At 39.0% G+C, this 20291-nt stretch overlaps 1 protein-coding gene across 3 annotated transcripts in view; it reads right to left on the bottom strand.

Annotated features, from left to right (window-relative positions):
• Window positions 1-1557: 1557 nt before the first annotated feature.
• LOC107550527 (centrosomal protein of 170 kDa protein B-like) overlaps window positions 1558-20291 on the bottom strand; it is a 19826-nt gene continuing 1092 nt past the window's right edge. Inside the window, exons 2-20 of one of the 3 annotated variants that reach the window (XM_016231830.1) lie at window positions 18311-18445; window positions 14435-14524; window positions 13837-13915; window positions 13630-13688; window positions 13412-13526; window positions 12165-12281; window positions 11569-12066; window positions 9305-10422; window positions 8735-8911; window positions 8480-8606; window positions 5512-7200; window positions 5096-5327; window positions 4835-4994; window positions 4482-4520; window positions 3894-4025; window positions 3636-3724; window positions 2029-2122; window positions 1885-1936; window positions 1558-1785 (exon numbers count right to left, since the gene is read on the bottom strand). In XM_016231830.1, the coding sequence (XP_016087316.1) occupies window positions 1610-1785; window positions 1885-1936; window positions 2029-2122; window positions 3636-3724; window positions 3894-4025; window positions 4482-4520; window positions 4835-4994; window positions 5096-5327; window positions 5512-7200; window positions 8480-8606; window positions 8735-8911; window positions 9305-10422; window positions 11569-12066; window positions 12165-12281; window positions 13412-13526; window positions 13630-13688; window positions 13837-13915; window positions 14435-14524; window positions 18311-18415 (5148 nt within the window). In that variant the 5' untranslated portion in view covers window positions 18416-18445 and the 3' untranslated portion in view covers window positions 1558-1609. The remainder of the gene's footprint in view (window positions 1786-1884; window positions 1937-2028; window positions 2123-3635; window positions 3725-3893; window positions 4026-4481; window positions 4521-4834; window positions 4995-5095; window positions 5328-5511; window positions 7201-8479; window positions 8607-8734; window positions 8912-9304; window positions 10423-11568; window positions 12067-12164; window positions 12282-13411; window positions 13527-13629; window positions 13689-13836; window positions 13916-14434; window positions 14525-18310; window positions 18446-20291) is intronic. The other 2 variants (XM_016231832.1, XM_016231833.1) reach the window with 2 other exon arrangements.

The raw sequence follows: 20291 nt of genomic DNA, 5'->3' as shown, positions 1-20291 counted from the left end.
CACTGACCCGGGGTTACGCAAGTAACCTATTGTTTTTGTATGTAGTTTGTATGGTTCACTGCACATTCACATTGTAGTAATTAGAAGGTACTGGTTGTCACAATAATTATATATTGGCCAGTCTCAAGATAAAATATTTAGGGTAAGATGGATAAGATGCCACCCTTAAGAACAATATGCATTTACTACATTATACAGCATATGAATATTTACATATTTAGTTGCCCATATTTTGAAGATATGCCATTACAGCAACACTATAAATTCAAACTGAATGATTTCACTCAGTTAGCCAACAGGTTTTAATGAAAAGCGAAAATCTTTGAAATGGACATCTAATTCATGGAATTATTCAATATACATCTACGTATTAAATTAAAAACACTAGTAACAACATGCTCTTCTGGGCCAATTGTGGGAGGGGCATCTTATCCCAAAGATATAATTTTATGTATTCATATTTTAAGAAGAGCAATTAAGATGGGGGTCATCTTGCCTCAAGGGGTATCTTACCCTGTTTTACCCTGTTAATATTAAATATTAGTGTGTCATTGTTGTGGATTTCATTCTCTTATTAAAGGATATTTTAACATCATTTTTATGCTTTTAAAACATTCAAAATCACAAATACATAAGAGTATATGACACAAAGAATACATGGCTAATGCAAACATGAGGGCGATAGCCTGTTATATTCAGCTGCTTTTTGTTCGCTCCAATTATAGTTTTCTGTCATCCTCAATTAAAAACAATCATTTTGTTGCATACAATCATAAAAGCATATAATATATTGGGGCAGGGTGAAGATAACCCGTTTTTCAAGTTTTCATCTGTAACACAGCAACAACACCACAGCATCACACATGATTCTACATAATCTAGCACTCGCTTACACACATAAACAAACACCCTGACACCAGACGTGTGGTGTAGTTGCAAAACAAAAATACGAAAAGAAACGTAATCTATGCCAAAGGATGCTTACTTTTTGACGACATTTAAACTCGCTATGTCTGGGAATTCAACAGTAGCCATATTCTTAGAAGCACCAATATTTGATTCTTATCTTTGATAACATTATATTTAAAACAGCTGATGAATCTTTTTTTCTGCAAAGCAAGCTAATGGCTATGCCATTGTTGAAGGCAAGCACTTATTAAGTATTGTGTTTTAACCCATTTTTTCATGCTGAAGATTTGTAGCAGCCAAGTGCACTAGATGATTGACAATGAACACGGATTGAATGCTACATGGTTTTCTCATGGTTTTCAACAAATGAGACCACAACAGACATGGTACAGGAATACAGTGACACACCCACTCATTCACTCAATCATGAATGACAACTTGGCATACGGACAATCATTCGAGCAAGCCACAGATTGCAACTGTTGAAAAGAACAATGTTTACACCTGCTTTAGCTTGTGAAGTGTGTCTACAGTCTTAGAGAAAGCATATGCCGCATATTTGCACAACACATAGTCTCACAATTCTTTTACAAATGTGCCACGAATATGGCAGTTCCCAAAGAGATGATTGACATGATTGTGTTTTTTCTTCTTCTTTTTGCAGAGCAAGCTAATGGCTATGCCATTGTTGAAGGTAAGCTTATACTACATATCGACCTCCCTCAGGTCCTCTGGGACCTCGCTTTGCACTTGCATTGGCATTAGTAGAAGTGGGGCTGGTAAACTCCTTGGAGGCAGATTTGGTCTTTCCCCCGGGAGAAGTGCCCTTTGAGTGAATGTTGAGGATTCCTCCAGGTTCAACAATAGTGTTGATCACTGAGGTATTACAAAGATAAAACACCAATGGATATAGGGAAGGCCCAGAATGTGTAGTATACAGGGTCAAAGTTAAAAATCTAATGCTAATAAACTCACCCTCAAGTTGTCTCTGGACTCTTCGCAGTTCTTGGAGAATAGATGAGATTTCCTGCTTGCGAAGTAAGGAAAAGTATTACAAAATAAAGAAACATCTCTGAAATGAATGTTTGGTCTTTGTAAATTACATTGGAAGGAATGTACCTTATTAGATGTTTTAAGGATGGGAACTTCATTTTCAGCATTGATTTTTGCCTCTATTTCCTCCCAAACCTCTGTCTTGTTATGAAACAGAGCTCTAAAAGAGACATAATATTTGTGGGAGTAAACAGACAAAACACCTAGACAGTATTGCCAGTTCTTTGTTTTAAAGATCTTAATAGAATCAAAAGGCATTGTGTGCCTAGGTCTATTAGCTGAACTATCTGTATATGCATAGGCGGAAATTCCAGGGGGGTCGGGGGGGACAGGACCCCTCCTATCTGAGGGTTGTCCCCCCTCAAAATATGATTAAAAACCACGCTGTGTATTGTAAATATCAATGTTTTATACTTTAAATAATTGTGTAGGTAGTAAAACAACACAAACGGGGCAAAAATGCGTTTTAAGTTTAGAAACATTTTGAGTCTCCCCCTCCCTTGCCGAGATGGTCCTCACTGCAGAACACAAGATCCAGGGGGCGTGGTTGGATCCAGATCCAACTCCTCCCACCTTACATATACCTAAACCTACCCGTCTCCAACCCCCTGATCCTTAAACCTACCAATCTCCACCCCCTAGATGTGGATCCAACCACACCCCCTGGATCTTGTGTTCTGCAGTGAGAGGCTACTGCCCTTGCCTCACAGTGCTTTTGTCCAAATGCCTGCTTTCCTCCTTTACATCACCTACACACAAGTCCGGTGAGAGAGAACAAAGTCAATAGTTGTGGAACTCCAAGGCTGTCAAGGCTATTTTATTCACTTAAACATCGGATTAATTGATTATTTTCTCTTTAATACAGATGATGCCAATGCATTTTTCAATGAGTCGCAATGTTAGCTATAATAACGTTACTTGCTTGACGGAAAGAGTTGCCAGGTTTTCACAACAAAACCCGCCCAATTGCTACTCAACACTAGCCCAAACTAACCACGTTTCAAGTGGGTCCCCCGGTAAAAATCGGGTTCCGGGGGCTAAAACACACGTTATTGGGGTCGCTTCAACCTGCGGACATGAAAAACAACCCACGGCAACAGTGATAAAGTAGCCCAATTCCACGTGAAAACTGCGGACTTAGCAACACTGACATGACCTCTGTCATGGTGCGACCACAACAGCTCGACATTGTCTAATTTGGCTCAGTCTCCCAGCTGCACTAATAGTAGTAAGGCTTTCCTCTGTGCATACATTTCCTTACAAATATAATTTTAGCTGTATTATTTGTGTCCCCTTCAAAAATTGCTCTTGAGAAATTTTATGTTTATTGTCCCCCCCCCAATTGTTAGACGAAATTTACGCCCCTGTGTATATGCTAGTGTAAAATTAACCTTTAGCAGATACACACATTTAAAATATATTGTCTCTGTTGTGGGAAAAATGGACCAAAAATACTGATGACTCATCCTGGACTACACAGATTTTCCTATATTCTCTAGTATGAGAATCTCCATTCCCCTAATCCGTTAGCAAGTACTTTGTAGACATGATGTAACTACAGCCTACTGATCTTTAAAAAAAAGAAGAAGATGATTAAAGAAGAAGAAAGAACAATCCCTTCAAGATGTCCCACCCACAGTTTGTTTTTAAATACGAAATATTTTACTTCATACTTCATTTTCTCTGCTAGTTGCTCCGTGTTCTCTCTGATAGCCTGGGAGAGCTGGGAGACTGGGTTTAACATTAGATTGTCCAGAATTACCTGCGATTAAAAAAAATCAAAGATTAAAATTAGAAATTATGTAATTGAAATTTATCTATACAGCTTCTGAGAGGCACTGCCATTGGCTATGCAGGCCATAACACCCTGAGTAAATGACTAATGGATCAGTTTATTAGTGTAATGAGCAAAGGATTTGACCAAATTTGACCTCTTCACGGTTCCAGGGACGCCGTCTGGAACTCTCATGGTCGTTCATATTTGAGTCCTGGTCTATTGGACTAGTTGAGCCTGGAGGAACCTTTTGATAGTTCAGACTTGCCTCAGGTATATGCTGTACCAGCTGCAGATTAATCAGGGATGGGAAAGCACCAGTAAGAACACGTGGACATGACAATGGCAGGTTAAATTTGATGTTAAGAGACAGATTACAATGGAGGCTTCTGGGAGTAAATCTTTGGGAAGATATCTGTATGATCATGCTAATTCAATTGTGAATAGAAAAGGGTTCTGTGTTCACAGTCAACACAGCAACTTTGATCCTTGTTTCTTCAAGATACATTTGGAAAATATTTTTAATGTGAACATAACCTGTTTTGTGAACACAGCCTTAGGGAGTGATTTTGCAAGTGAGTTTCCATGCATTAGGGAATTCCCTCATGCATATAAAAGGCAGAAGTTTAAACAACAGGTTTCGAAGATGGACATTGGACAGTTGTTAGTACATCGATATTGGTTCACAGAGAAAGTATTTTAATTTTGGACACCACTTGGTGATAATGAGTGATGAATTTAGCACCTGAGGTAACAGGAACCTCTGTAATGATGCATATGGTCTCTGCACAAAAGAGAAAATATACAACAAAACGTTTGCAAGATTAAACAAAATCTTATACCTTAGTCTTAGTCCTTTTTGGGACACAATATAATTATAATGAAGTGTACCATGGTATAGCAACCCAAGACTCCAAATCGAACAGGCTAGCTTATCTCTGACTTTAGTATTTTATCTACAATTTTTTTCCCTCTTTGTGCTAATAAGAAGAATATAAAGATTTGTTGCATGTTCTGCTTTATATTAAAAAGGTAATGGAATGGGTTAATGTATATAATGGGATGTCATTTAACCAAGCAAGCAAATCTTAGGTGCACCTCCTCTCTGGTTGAGATAGTGGATGCAGGGGTATTGGGCTTTGAGCCTGGGGAAGTGGTTGCTCCTATGCCTGACGATGTCTGGGAGTCACCATCTCCTGCAACATCATGGATTTCACGTGCAAGAATGGCAAGATCTTTGGCCAGGTCGTGACTCAGCCTAAAGGAAGTAAGTATAAATGTAAAATATAAAAATGAATCAATCACAAACTAGCTAATGCATTAGCATTTCACACCACAACAACAAAAAAGTTAAAAAACCTGGCAATCTCTGCACTATGAGTAGACCAGTTCTGGAAGTGCTCATTCTGAGTTTCGTCCTCTTCCGTTTCCAAAGAGACACATTTTAGCCTCATTTGAATGGTCTTCTGTGGTGTCTGTGTCTGAGTTGAAGCTGAGGCATGGGAACGTTTATGTTTAGAGTTGGAATTGGTCTCAAACTCCTCCTCTGAAGTAGAGGAATAGTCTGAATCCTTTTGTCTGCGGTGAGAACCTCAAATTATAAACAAAAAAGGGAAATTAACATTTCTAAACAATGTATCATGTTTGTAATTTAAAACTTCAAATTACAATATTGTCAGTAATATTGTAAATTAAATTATAGTGGTCTTGTCTATAGGAACTGTAGATAGAGAACATCTCTGAGATTTAAGATAAATAAACAGAGAGGCACTCACCAGTTGTGCTACTGTGTTTAACTTGGTTAGATCGGTTACGAGTGGTGGAGTGCTTCCCTACTGATGCAACCCCTTTGCTGCTAGCCTGCCTCACTTCACTTGAAGCCTTCCTCACACTGCTATTTGCCTCTGTAGGACGGTTAGAAATGCCATGCTTGCTTGAGGTGGACTCACTGTCACTTGGAACAGTAAAGGACCCAGTGCGTTTCCGAGGCATGGCAAGAATGTCCAGTCTTGACAGTTTCTTTCCTTCAGCAGGAGTCTTACTGTGGTCGGAGCTCTGAGAGGCACGGTCTGTCTCTGCACCCTCATTGTCTGAGGCCTCACCTAGTCGAGCTCGGCGGAGCATGGAGGCACGAGTTGGTCTTGGGGCTGAAAGGCTATTGGATCGGGTCAGCACCTGATGGCTTCCTTTGGTCATCTTACTGGGGTCCTCCTTCTGCAGGGGTGCAGTGAGTTTTTTGCGGCTGTTGGGTCTTGAATTTGACTCATGGTCAGAAGCCGCAGCTTCTGGCCACAGCTGTTGACCATGCTGATTATCCGAAAGGTCTAAAGAACCACGGTTACCAGCACTGCGACGAAGCTGTAGATGACGACTTAGTTCTGCTTTACTGTTATTATCAGCAGAGGCATGATTTTTGCGTTTTTCTGATAGTCGTTCACGAGCTGTAGGTTGTCGTGCTTTGTCTTGTAAACCGGAAGATGACTTCTCTTTATGCAGATCACCTGCAGATGTGTGCTTCTTATTTGCACAGACAGGAGCATTTTTATAGCTGACCATGCTTACAGTACTTGCGGTATCAACATCTGAATCGCCAGACAGGGAGTCCTCTTGTGCAGGACAGCTCCCTGTTTTTGATAGTTGACTAGATCCAGGTAACTTTTCATCTGGTGATGTCAAATATTTCTCTGCTTCCTTAGGATATGGAAATGTATCTCGAACAGCTTCCTCAGTATCCAAGCTTCTCAAAGCAGGATGACTAGAGATATGTGGCAGTTTCTTGACTTGAATGTTATCACTTGCCCTATCTTTGGTAAAACTCTCCTGTCGAACAAATGAGGTTGAGGTCTCTTTGGTGGGCACCACATCCCTATTATGCATCTGAAGATTTGGGGCTGATGAGTTAGGCTTCACTGGACGCCTAGACTCGTGGCCATTCAAATGTCGTATCAAGACAGTTGTTGGAGGTATCTTAGGAGAGGAGTCTCTCTCTGGCTGTGAAAGAACTGGACTTTTAGACACATCTGACTTGCATGAACCATCCTTAGAACCAATATAAAATGAGGTGGGTTTAGGAGTGGGTGTTGGCAACTCTCTTAACCCTCTGGAATGGTTTACATTTTTGTAAGGTGAATGTGTTGTAGTTCTGCTCTTTCCTTGGCTCCTTCCACTCCTATCAAGGATTGAGCTGTCATCTGAACGGCTAGTGTCACTCAGACTGTCTGGGTCCACATCATCTTGGACACATAGCCACTGAGTGCAGTCATGCTGCTGTGGTGCTCTGGAACCTTTCTCTGGTGGCTCATGGTCCATGTTTGTTTCATGCCGAATCAAGATACTGGGGGTTGTGTTCTCCAGTTTTTCTCCAGGTGGAACCTGAGGAAGTAGTCGTCTGGTCCTGGAAACTTGACTGCCCTCTGACTCCAAGATATCCAAGCTTTGACTAATCATTGATGTCGCACTGTCATCTTCAAAAAGAAAAGAGTGAAAATAGTTATTAATTTGCTGGACTATTCATAAAATAAAAAATTGTATTGAAATGCTTAATTGCTCACTAGGGCTGTGCGATTAATCGAAATCGTCATAAAATCGCGATTTGAGCATGCGCGATTTCTAAATCGCTTTACAGCACGATTTTCCACTCCCCCGACCTCCTGTATGCTATCCGAACCAATCAGAATGCAGCGCGCCTAAATGGAGCATGAGAACAGAACAGACCAGGCAGGCATACAAACGTAATGCCAGGTTCACACACTCCTTCTGTGGTGCGTATTTTGTCCGCACCCATGTTAACGGATCAGAGCGTTCACACTGCATGCGATTGCGGTCCGGCAGTGTGCTCCAGGAGCGGTGCGTCTGCAGCAGTCATGCTGCGATCGTTTCCGCACGGAGTCTATTTCTGCTGTGCTGCATGCACAGCGCATTATTCGCGGTAAAAATTAACATGGATTGACATGGAAATTTAGTAATTACACCATAAATGCATATAATTAAAGTCTACTGTTTCACAGTCAACACATGGCTTTTTGGCTAGATTTAAAACAAAGAAAAGTGCACTTTTAGATAAACAACGCAATAATAGATGGCACTCGTGGTGGTAGTTAAACAAAGTTATTTACTGAGTTTAAACGTGAATATGTCTATGAAATATCGTATTACTGTACTGTGATAAAAGAGAATCACAATGCTGAAAAAGCATTTTCAGAAATAACGTTTGGATTTGAAATCAAAATAATGGATAAATGTTGTGTTTGTGGTAAACAGCCGCAGATCAGGAGCGGGCTGCAAACGCGTCCTGTGCGAAAGCAAAAGGAGTCCATGCTGCTTCTGCACCGCATACACATACTGTATACGCACTGCAGACGGAGTACGTGTGAACTTGGCGCAACAAATCTAGTTCAACATCTGAGGCAACACCACAAAGAGCTCTATGACCTGGACACAGGATTTTTTTTTTCCTTCCATATGTCTATTCTAGAGACTTTTTGTTACACCTTTACTTAGTGATTATTTTGCCTTATGTCTGTTCTAGAGACATGTTACAGCTTTTTGATAAAGCTCTAATTGGTTTTCTTTTGGAAATATGTTTCAAATTCACACTGAATGCATTTATGACTGTAAAGCATGTCTGTGTGTGTCAAAATCGTGATTAAAATCGAAATCGCAAAATTGATCAAGAAATCGCGATAGTTTTTTTGTCCATATTGCACAGCCTTATTGCTCACTAGTGGTTTTCAATGAATATACCTCTGTCTGCAGGTACACTTTGGGGTGGAATTCCCATTGATCCTTGAGTAGCCCCAGGATCACTGTAAGTGTCTGCTAGGCTGGCCCAGCGTGAGACCCATTTAGGCCCTCCTACATCAGGATGTGCCTAAAACCAAAAGAGTAACATCTAACAATCATAATTATTCATTAATTGTGCACTATTTTACACAGTTGGGGCAGTAATTCAGTAATGAAGGAGGGCACTGTTGTCTGAGCAGTATGTAATTGCAATACCTGCAGTGAGATGACTTGGTCCCTACTATGGCCCTGTGATGATGTTGACATTACATCAGCTACCATACCATGGCTGTGACTCAAGAATAGTTGCTCATCTTTACCATCATCAATCACAGGCCTATAAACTCCAAGAGTCTGACCATTGTATTCTGGTGCATCTAAAACACCAAACACCTGTGAAATATGAAAAAATATGATTTATCATGTTTCTCAAACATCACTGTCTTCCATTGTTCAGACCAAATAGGTCAAACAGGTGATGCCAACCCAAACTCACACCAGCAGTTGAAACAGAAGTTGACATTTCGGACCACTCAAACAAACAGCGCAATGCTTTGAAAGTGCCACAGAGCCACAGTTTTCCACTCCTCAACTTTGCTTACTTATTGTATCTGTATAGTAAACCGGATAGGAAAAAGTATCTTAACTTCTACATATTACACCTGCTATATCATTGTTAAAGTCAATCACTGACTACTCTGAATTTTGACTCTGGTATACACCAATGTATACCAAACTAATACAGTTTGTATCTTTTCCAAAGAAAAAGAAAAAAGGGTTTATCACCTGATCAATCATACTTCTAGCTTCCTCCACTTCCTTATCTTGTGACTCTGTCTCAATTGTGTAGGTACCAGCATCACTCAGACTGTCCTCCTCCTCGGTTCGCATCACCCTCGAGCCCTTAGTTTCAACACCACTAACTAACAATGGTGAAAACTGTGGTACAGGTGACCCAGCTGAGCAGAGTGGGGAGGCACTAGAAACTGGACCCCTTCCTGGGGCTTGGGAAGGGATAGAGACAAGGGAGGTTGCTGGAAGAAGAGACTGGGATAATGCAGGTAGTTGGGATGGAGAAGACTGGTATGATACAGATGAGGGTGCAGATGGCTCTGCTGGGGAGGGTAAAAGAGTGAGTGATGGGGACATCATCACAGGAGGGGCAGACATGGGAGGTGGGGAAGTCTTTCCCGTATTCTTCAAGAACTCTGCGGTAAATTCCTGAGATAGTTTGGACTTCTTGCCTACACTCCCAAAAGGCTTAATGGTGATAGCTGGTGAAGAGCGAGACGAGGTCCCTAATAGAGATGTGCTGGTCCCACCGTCTTCTGTCTTCTCTCTCTTCAGTGAGCTTGATCGCTGTGAACCTCCATGGCTTGAACCTTTCAGTGGAACAGTGATTTGCTGTGTTGGAGGAACATGCCCATGCACAGAGGCGGGCCTTTCCCCATGAGTCAGACCTTTCCGTCTCTCTAGTTTGGCTTTCAATGCAGAGTAGGAGTCAGCATGCACAGAGTTGTGGGTAAAGGACTGTGACCGCTTCTTTCTGGGATTATCATCAAAGAACTCAATAATGAAGGCCTGCTGGATGTGAGGTTCAGGGTGAATGGGCTTAACCTCTGTCTGGGGAGGAGAAGAGGCTTCTTGAACAGGATGAACCTCGCTTTCATCAAGTTCTCCTTGATGGTGTTTGTGTGTAGAGACTGACTGAGGATGATGAAACTTTTGCATTGAGACAGACTCTTGGGACAGAACTGATTCGGGTGGTTCGGATTTCCTGGATTGAGCTGACTGGTGTGACTGTACTGATGATTGTGATTGCATGGAATGATGTGATTTGCTGCGTTGTCCTTTCATTACAGGGTCTTCTGAATCACTCTGGGTTCCATCTTCATGATGGTGTCCTATTAAGTTTAAAGATATATTTTGTATTATAGCATATATATTTTATAATTTATATTATGGCTGTCATTCTAATGCATTAATTTAAAGCAAATAATTCTAAAGAAAATAATGTGATAAAAAATTCCTCTATAATAAGGAATTCTGCTAAAATCAGGACACAACAGGGGAATACAATTTAGTAGCATGTTCATTATGTTCTGAATATTGCAGCTATATACAGCACACACACACACACACATACTGTATATATACAGTGGGTACGGAAAGTATTCAGACCCCCTTAAATTTTTCACTCTTTGTTATATTGCAGCCATTTGCTAAAATCATTTAAGTTAATTTTTTTTCCTCATTAATGTACACACAGCACCCCATATTGACAGAAAAACACAGAATTGTTGACATTTATGCAGTATATATATATGTGTGTGTGTGTGTGTGTGTGTGTGTGTACACACTACTGTGCAAAAGTCTTAAACCACTTGTATTTTCAACAATAAAAACTGTTTTTAAGTCATTTATGTTTTTACGTTAGTTCTATATTTTGCTGTAGTGTGTCAGTGGGAAATATCAGTTTACATTACCGAACATTCTTTTTGCCATTAATTGTAATAATCCAGTGAGATTTTTGTATGCACAAGGAATCTGACAGCAGCCAGTATGCTCAACACAGAGATCTGATCTCACCATCATCCAGTCTGTCTGGAATGACATGAAGAAACAGAAAAAAAACTGAGACAGACTAAATACAGAAGAACTGTGGCAACATCTCCAAGACACTTCAAGAAACCTACCTGAAAAACTATGTGCAAGTGTACCTAGGACAGAAAGCTGTTTTAAAAGCAAAGTGGCATCACATCAAATGTTGATTTAATTTAGTTAATAGACGTTATGGCATAATTAATAACTAATAACTAACTAATAATGGCAAAAGGAATGTTTGGTCATGTAAACTGATATTTCCTACTGACTCACTACACCAAAAGAGAAATAACAGACTTAAAACCATTTTTTGCTGTTGAAAATACTAATGGTCTAAGGATTTTGCACAGTAGTATATATATATATATAATTATTATTAGAACATTATGCATACATTTGAGTCTCACAGAAAGTGCATTTTTATGGTAGTGCAAGATGTCTCTTACCTTTGAGAGTCCGAATATGCATCGCCAAGTCACTCTTAGTGCTGTACACATCCTCACAGGGTGGCCGCCTGCACATCATACTGACATCACTCTGCACAAGCCAATCTGCCACCTTGCTCTCAGCTGATAGAACCTCTGTGGGTGTGGCTACCAGAGAATTACTGGGATGCTGCTTGCTACGCTGACGAGAGGAGAACTTAGTCACATGATCCTTGATTTTAATTTTGCCTGGCATGCAGTCATCAAATTCGATAGTAAAAGAAGCATGACTCTGGACAACTGGAGGTGTAGAAATTAGAGGAATATTGGTGTCTTTGGTTGGGATATCGATTAAATCTGTTGTTGGAGACTTGGGTTGCATATTGAACTCCTTTGTTGGAATTTCAAAATAACTGGGCTCTCTGTGGTACGGGTAGGTTGACTTGGCCTGGCCGTCACGGATCTCCTGAACAGTGATGTTAAACTCATCCTCAGCTGTCTGGGCCTCCTTTGTGATGTCTGTCAAGAGACACCAATACCAAACTGTAAATATGGTAAGACAAATATCCATATCGATAACACACAAAATGTGTCTGTAAGGGAGGACAAGTACTTACCTGAATGACTCTCACCCGACCTTCTTACTTCATTGTGTGCTTCCTTGTTCCCAGAGTCCTCCTCACCCCACCATGATGGCTGGCCATACAATGGTGTTGGCCGAGGTACAGATGACTCTGAAGAGGAACAATTACACAGGTAAAACTCAGAAAGAGAGGGTGTATAAGGAATAAAGAGAGATGAAGTGTTGGTTACCATCCAAAGCACAATTTATTCAACAAGCAATTCTTGAAGTGATCAGAATTTTGGAGCAGATCTTATATCTGTTTACTGTAAAGCAAAATATATAGACTATCCTCATGATTCCAGTATACTGGATGAATTTGTTTTATATTTCCACTTTAGAAAATGTGTATTAGAAGTGTTATGACATATGATCAGTCAATAAGTTTTACGGGTATGAAATGGCAGAAAATGAGAATGACACTCCACAATTCTCTCAGTGGGTAAAAAGTATGTTTTTTGGAAATATATTTCTACCTGAAATAAGTTTTTATTGATAAAATTTTTATTATATTATTGACAATAATTAGAATTTTTTTCTCAAATGGCACATTATACACGTTAACATAACTACAACAGAACAAACAACCAAGTGAAAGCTTTTCTAGGAATTAAATACATCAATTTTAAATGTATTACTAAATAAGTACTAATTAATTTAGTATTACTAAATTGTTATAATTATAATAATAATAACTAATACTATTTGTTCATCTATTATTATTACTTCCTCATGTCTTTTTTTCCATTTTTAGTTTTCTCCCAAACTATAATTTATAATTGTAACTGATAATATAATTTGTAATAACAAATGACTTGTAGGAACATATTCACTAGTGATTTCAGACTTTCAGACACCCCTGTATGTACATGGATTTAATGAGCTTTTCAGCATTTGACTTTCCAGGTTGAGAGGTCCATGAGCTATGTGGTGCATGGTAACAGACTGCTCATTGATGGACATGTCAGTGCAGTGCCAGCAGCTGGACTAAGGCGTAAGGATTATCTTTAGGATCTGTCACTTGACCAAAAGCTCAACTGGGAGGGGTTTACAAATAAACCAGGCCACTGTACTGCAGCGTTACAGATAAACAGAGATTAACAAAGGCTGTGATAACAGACAGAATGTTACTGACACACAAACATGGAGTACCCGCTGTACTCCATGTTACAAAAAATGTTGTTTTATCTCTCTCTCACTCTTTTTTTTCTCCTGACTTTGGTCATTCTTGATCACTCTCACCTGTGAGACTCTTGCGTTCAGAGCGCTCTAATTTGGACCTTTCTTCCTGTAAGTTCTGTTGCTTGCTTTCTGTAGATTTTATGCCCATTTGCAGCTGACTGGTGTACTTCTCATGCTGACACAGCAGGGGGCAGTTAACCAAAAAGAATAGATATATTAATATATATTACATAAAACATAAAATAGACATATATACACACAAACAGATGAAACCATACCTTGAGGGCCTCTTCAGGGACTTTATGTTGACTCTTCTCAAGAATATACACATGTGAATGTGCTCTTAACGTTAAGTGAACATATACATTATAACTTAAATGTATACAAACCTTAATGTATACAACTCTACAAACAAGAAGATCTTAAGCAAGACCTCAAGGTTTCATGCCAAAATACCTATAATAGCTAACCAGGAAAAAGGATATCATATCCAAAACGAACAATGTCCGACAGCTTGAGGGTTATGTATGTTTGGTCTGGAATTCTCAAGTCATTCACAAAGGTCTGAAATGGGAGAAGAAAACAAATGAAGATGTATATGTGCTTGAGATTCAGGAAGGCCAGAGTTATTATGCTTTTTCCAAAGTAGAAAATGTTCATTAGAAATGAGTAACATCACAGGAAATCTGTCAAAAGTTAACAACATTCAGAGTACAGAATGTATGCTTCTGTGTTCTGCAGAAGAAAGAAATACATACAGTTCCAGAAATATATGAGGTGATATGAGTGATGACAGAATTTTTGAGTGAACTATCCCTTTAAGATAGTTTCCTATCCTAACCATAAAACATTTGTAATTGGGACTGGTCTGGTTCAAGGGTTGATTGATCGTATCTGTACTGTTGTGAGTGCATCTGCAACAGTATCCCAAAGGCATATGTCTGTTACCTTTGTCCAGTTATTTTCTAAACCAAGGGGAGAGATCATCCAGTCTTTCCCAGATAACATAACAGTAGTCTGTAAGTGCAGTCATGTTTTCAAGCCTATATTCTGAGCTTCAGTCACATTTGCTATGTTGCTTACCCCATTTAAACTTCCAAGATCCTTGACAAGGTGTTCATCTGTGGCAGGGTTATAGTTGATAACAGCATGCTGTTTATCCACACTACGAGACTAAAGGAAGAAAAACATGTTGACATCTGACATCTTGCTTATTCTTAAACCTAACTCCACTGGAAATGGTAATGTTAGCATTGGTTGAATATTTACAATCATTAAACAAATCCCACACTTCTGCTTCGTGAATCTTACCTGCATGTGTGTGGCTTGCAAGCACTGTGTGTAATAATCTGGCCTCACGGGGTACCACTAAAGTAACACAGTCTCCTCACAATGGGCACCAGTATGCAGCAGGTCTCACAGGAGGCACCAAATAAATATGGTGAGTTGTAGGGTGCGTCTCAATCAGCTCCCTAGTTCCCAAGCTCATGAATCAGTAGATCGTGTAAGTTCCCTAATTCACTGCACGTTGACTTTGAGACAATGATCACTCGAATTCCAGTGAGTGACATGATTACGTACAATGTCAACGGACAACATAGTAGAATGTCATCACTGGAATTAATAAACAAAATGCAGGACCAATTTAATTTTTATATTATTTTTTATTATAAATGTTAATTAGATGTGTTAAATTCCTCTCTCTAGCGATGTGTGTTTATGTTGAAATATACAAAAAAAACGGTTTGTCTTTTCAAATCTTCTATCGCGCGTCATATTATTTGAGTTGGCTCATGTGGTTTATGTTTCACGCTTCATAAATGTGACGTTATTTCCGGTAAGGGAGCATAGTGAGCGCCGATGCTCCCTAGTTTTTGCGGTGCATTGCGGGATTTTTCAGGGAGCGAACGTTCCAGTGCACTGGAAGGATTTCGCGATTGAGACAGCCTTTAAAATGGCCGACTCCCTGATCAGTGCCCTGACTACTGAACAAGGGAGCTGACTGAGACGCACCAGTAGTCATATGTCTTTTAATTTGAATATGAAAGTGTCAGTTGATTCCTTGCACCTTTTCCTAAATGTCTGAACTGACACAATGTGGTATGGCACTGTCCAAGCTGTAAGCTAAGTACACCTGCACTGTTTTTCATAGTTCCTTGCATTGCCTGATTAACAGAATCCTCAACTTGTTCACTTGGTACCACATAGTATGAACGGATTCTTAGGAGCAAAGCTCAACTAAATCTTAAGTAAATAGTGCATTAATATGCAGACTAATTAATGGGAGTGGTCATGTTGAATGACATCCATTATACTGGCTACACTGTGGATGGTGCAGTTCAAGGGTCTGTATGGTGACAACCATTGTGTGTTGTGGGTTGTGAACTACGTAAACTCTGCAGCTACCTCTGAAGGGCTGTAGCACAGGTCCAATCAAACTATTCCTCCCTTTGGAAGGGTGCCCTATAAGGAAGACTGGCTGACCGGAACTGACAACAAATTAGAACAACCCTGACTATGATCTGCAATGCTTTACTTTACATGCAGCAAGTAAGCTACTTACTGAGCAGTCGATTGCTAACACACTAGAACTGATTCTAGTCTGCCAATTTTCCAAACCATTCATTCAGTTTCCGAAACAAAGACACGTTTCTCAAAACATTTAACACCTTTCCCGTTTTCACACATTTGATCACACAATTCACACAAAAATGTCGTCATTTTGCAAAGGTTTAACAATTTTCTCAATTTAGAAAACACAGACGCACAATATAATTACCTCAAGAATCACAATATGAACTCAAATAGCACACATTTATCCATGTGTGAACATTAAGCAGCAAAACTGATGACACACCAGCCAGAATCTCAGAATAATATAAATAGGGTCACAGGTGATTATGTGCTTTGGAAAATGAATCCTACTAGTGGGAGACAAAGAGGAAGAGGAGAAAGGGTTGGTGTGAAAGAACATTTGTTCCTGATGAAATACAAAGCACTATAGTTGGCTATGTTCTTCAGCATGGAATGAGCATGAGGGAAGATGGCCTACAGGCTCATCTACAGGGATTTTACACTGTTTACACATACAATATATTCGTGGTACACAGTAGCAATACTTTAGATGAGAGAACTTTCACTATTCTATGTACAGTAAATATTGTAGGACATGTTGTACACCCTCAAACTCATAACTGTTTTGAACTGTTTGAATCTTTTCTAGTGCATTTCATCTACTGTAAGATCTCTTTACAGTAGTGTAATGAAAGTAAACTTATCTTAAAGCTTATCGCTGAATTTAACTGTATTTGCACCCTTCTATTTATGCTGCATACTGTAATAGACATTGACTTGCAAAATGATTCCTGGTTCCCAAAAGAAGCAACAATTAGTATTTTTTAAATAATCAAATATCAAACACAGAGATACAATGAATATATGCATATATTCCTGGATACAACTCATTAAAAGCATAAATGCATTAACACCAGATATATCAAGTCAAAGCAAACAGGTTTCCAAAAAACAGCAGGAACAACTTTTGCACATACGAATGCCTTAATGAGTTTACTTTAAATAGTCTCATTATTAGAAGGTGTTCTTTCTGTCCCTAGAAGAGGAGAATCATCAGGGCCAGACTTGGGCTAAAATTCAGCCCATCTGGCTCACACGATCCCCCATAAACATTTTGCTGGCTTAGGGCAATTGGAATAAATAAATGATTTATTATTAAATAAAGGACGGAAACAAATAATAGATATTTTTATTATACTGCAAATGCATTTAACAATTGCATATTCCTTAATATTACAAGCTCTTAATTGCTGAATTAATATTTACATACTGGTAAAAAATGTATAGCCTGAATGCACTGTAAGTCACTTTGGATAAAAGCGTCTGCTAAATGCATAAATTATTATTATTAAATTATTAATATTTTACTTCAATTAAAGTTTATTAGAACTATTCAATTCTCATTTGTAGTTGCCCTAATGAAAAGCTATTGTAATTCTTGAATCCAGAATTAACTGTAGCATTAGTAAGATCATCAATCAGGCAAAAACTATGCTCCTCATTACTATGGTTTTATGGTTTCTATAACAACAACAAATGAAGAAGAAAACTATGGTATTTGTACTGAAAAATATTTTAAGCACATGAAACTAAAACAACCTCTATAAAAGTGACTTATTGCCTTTATATTACCCAATATTTAATATATGTATCCTATACTAATAGTGACATTAATAATAAATACCATAATTCCATATTTGTTAGTGACTGCATGGTAAATAGTGGTGCTGTGTGGACTGAAATGCTTGTATTTGTTATTGCTCACATATAATGTTATAAGTGTCGTGTGTTGAATTCAAAGGGTTTAAGCATTGGTTATCACTTTAATGCAGTGGCGAAAGCGGCAAACTCGTCAGCGCTGTGGGGGTGACACCAGTCTGGTCCAGCTGTTCTCACACAATGTGCGGGTTAATCAGGTAGTGCCATTTCATTGACTTTTGGTGTTTGTTTCCCATGTGCTCCAGTAAAAGTGTGGCAATTAAAAGATACCCACAACACTAGTTGCTGGTATATATACAGGTTAAAGCACAACTGGGAAAAACCAATCAATCAACGTCTACTTTTCCTTTCCTCAACAGCCAATCACAGGCTCCCTCCATCTTTGGGTCCTGGGGCTTCTGCCCCGCCTAGCACTTATGTTAATCCGGCCCTGACCAACAGTACTTCAACATGAAACAACACAAAGTACTACAGCTGTAGTGCAAGCTTTGTAGACCATTTTCTCTGTTTCTTACAGAAGATGATGTTTATATTTAATATTCAACATATTATTTTGCAGAATTATTTGTACTTATACTTGCTAGGCAACAGTTCCTGGTGCATTCACAAATGTGGTTAAGACATGCTTTTTTTACATTTCAATGGAAGGGCACATGAAAATCCTACCTGCAGCATTAGCTCGCAGTCCTCCCGACCAACAAAGATCATTTCCCGTGGCAGACGGTGACGAGTACCAGAGCTGCTGACCAGGAACCACGATGTCACGCTCATCTTTGTTTCTCAGAGAAACCCCTTTGCATCCTGTGACATAAAACAGAAAAACAAGACATGAAAGACTGTATGTTTGATGAGGAGAAATTGTGTTAATGTCCATAAGGACATATTTCACATTATTTCGTTTTTGAGAAGTGAACTATATAAATAAAATTGGACCCAATCAAATACATTTAACACCAAGGTTAAATTCAATGCAGGCCAATTATTAGCCAAAACCACGTTTTTACACCCTTAATGATCTTTTTGACCCATACTCAACAAAAAATCTGAGTCTATTCTACCTGAAAACCTTAGCTATTACAGGTTAATTTCATGAAAGTATTGAAATAAAATCCATCCTCATCTGTAATAAGCTGGGAATTAACCACCATATCTCCATGTTCCACTATACCAGTGAATGACAAAAGAATTGTGGGAAATGAAAGATAGATTTTAGACAGCACTGAGTGATCTGGTAAATCTACCACATGTAATTAATTCAGTTAAGGCGTTAAGAATTCACCCTAATTAAAACTGTGAGCATAGTCATTATTTAACCCTCACAATTGTGCAGGACTTCATGTACCCCAAGACAGAGCTATAGAGATAACGGGCCTCATTTACGAAACGAACGTACGACAGAAAATTGAGCGTACGGTCGTTTCAACGCAAAATTTGGAATTTATCAATATGGACGTGAGCGGTGGCTACGATCAAATCTCACGTCTGGTCTCAGCTCGTGTACGCAAGTTTTTGAGTTATATGAAGTTGCGCACAGCATAGTAAATACGGTGGAGAATTGTAGATTGACAGCATTTTGTTCATTTTTATATTCCTGACCGTCAAACGAAGCTCATTAGTCGATCGTTAATCAGTAAGATTAGAATGTCTTTTTTTGTTGTTGTTTTGTACAGGGCTTTAGCTTTATATGCGCGCAGCAAGACCGTGAGGATTCAATCGTCGCATCATGCACCTGCAGCGCTTCTGTGAAAGGAGAAAAACAGAAATTAAGTTTCTAAAAGGGATAAAATCAATAGGATCACACAAAATATATAATAGGCTATAATATAATTAAAAGATTAACAAAAGGGGGGAAAAAACACTGTGCAACAAGTATAGGTTATGCTCGTTTTTGTGACACTCTTAATGCATTTAATTTCTTTTCTTTATATCTTTATTTGATTGAATCCATCTGATCGCACAGGCGCCATTCTTGTTCTGTTCTGAATACCGTTAAATTTAAAATATTTGTTGTAGAGTGAGGGGAACTAAATAGGCTGTTTATATTTACCAGTATTTTAATATACATATAAATTACATATATTAATGTAGCCTAATTGTTTGCAATTACGAGGTTAACGGGTGTTTTTGGAGTGAGATCAATTTCTCTTTAGCGAGATTACTTCCTCTTTTTGGCCGGGTTTCGTTTCTCCGTGTCGTAAACTCTAGGGCGAGGCTTCTAAACCAGGGTGTTTTTAGGGGCGTGATATTCAAATGACGATAGTTTTCTGGCGCCACATTTATCAACATGCGATCACTCGTACGATGAGATTGGCGGCATACGAATGTTTCATAAATCAGACGTGAACTCTGTCGTAAATTTATTTGTGCGCACAGATCTGCGCTCGTTTCTACGTTAGATTGATAAATGAGGCCCAACGTGTTCTTGTTTTAACTGAAGTTTGGTTTGTGCAGATGTTCTCCAAAAACTGGATGCCTAACTGTTGCATATTTGCTGACAGTGTTAAACACATTATTAGATAAGACTAAGCTGTAGACGTTACGTCGGAATGAGGATTTTTCTTGAAAAAGTAGCATACCTGTTTTATAATAATGAGAGAGGGGGGGAAAGCTCGTAATTTAGATTTACACTGCATATGTAAATATATAT

This window comes from Sinocyclocheilus grahami, unplaced genomic scaffold (genome assembly GCF_001515645.1).
Source record: "Sinocyclocheilus grahami isolate Dianchi unplaced genomic scaffold, SAMN03320097.WGS_v1.1 scaffold400.1, whole genome shotgun sequence".
Taxonomy (NCBI): Eukaryota; Metazoa; Chordata; class Actinopteri; order Cypriniformes; family Cyprinidae; genus Sinocyclocheilus; species Sinocyclocheilus grahami.
This window is presented reverse-complemented; position numbering and strand designations above follow the sequence as displayed.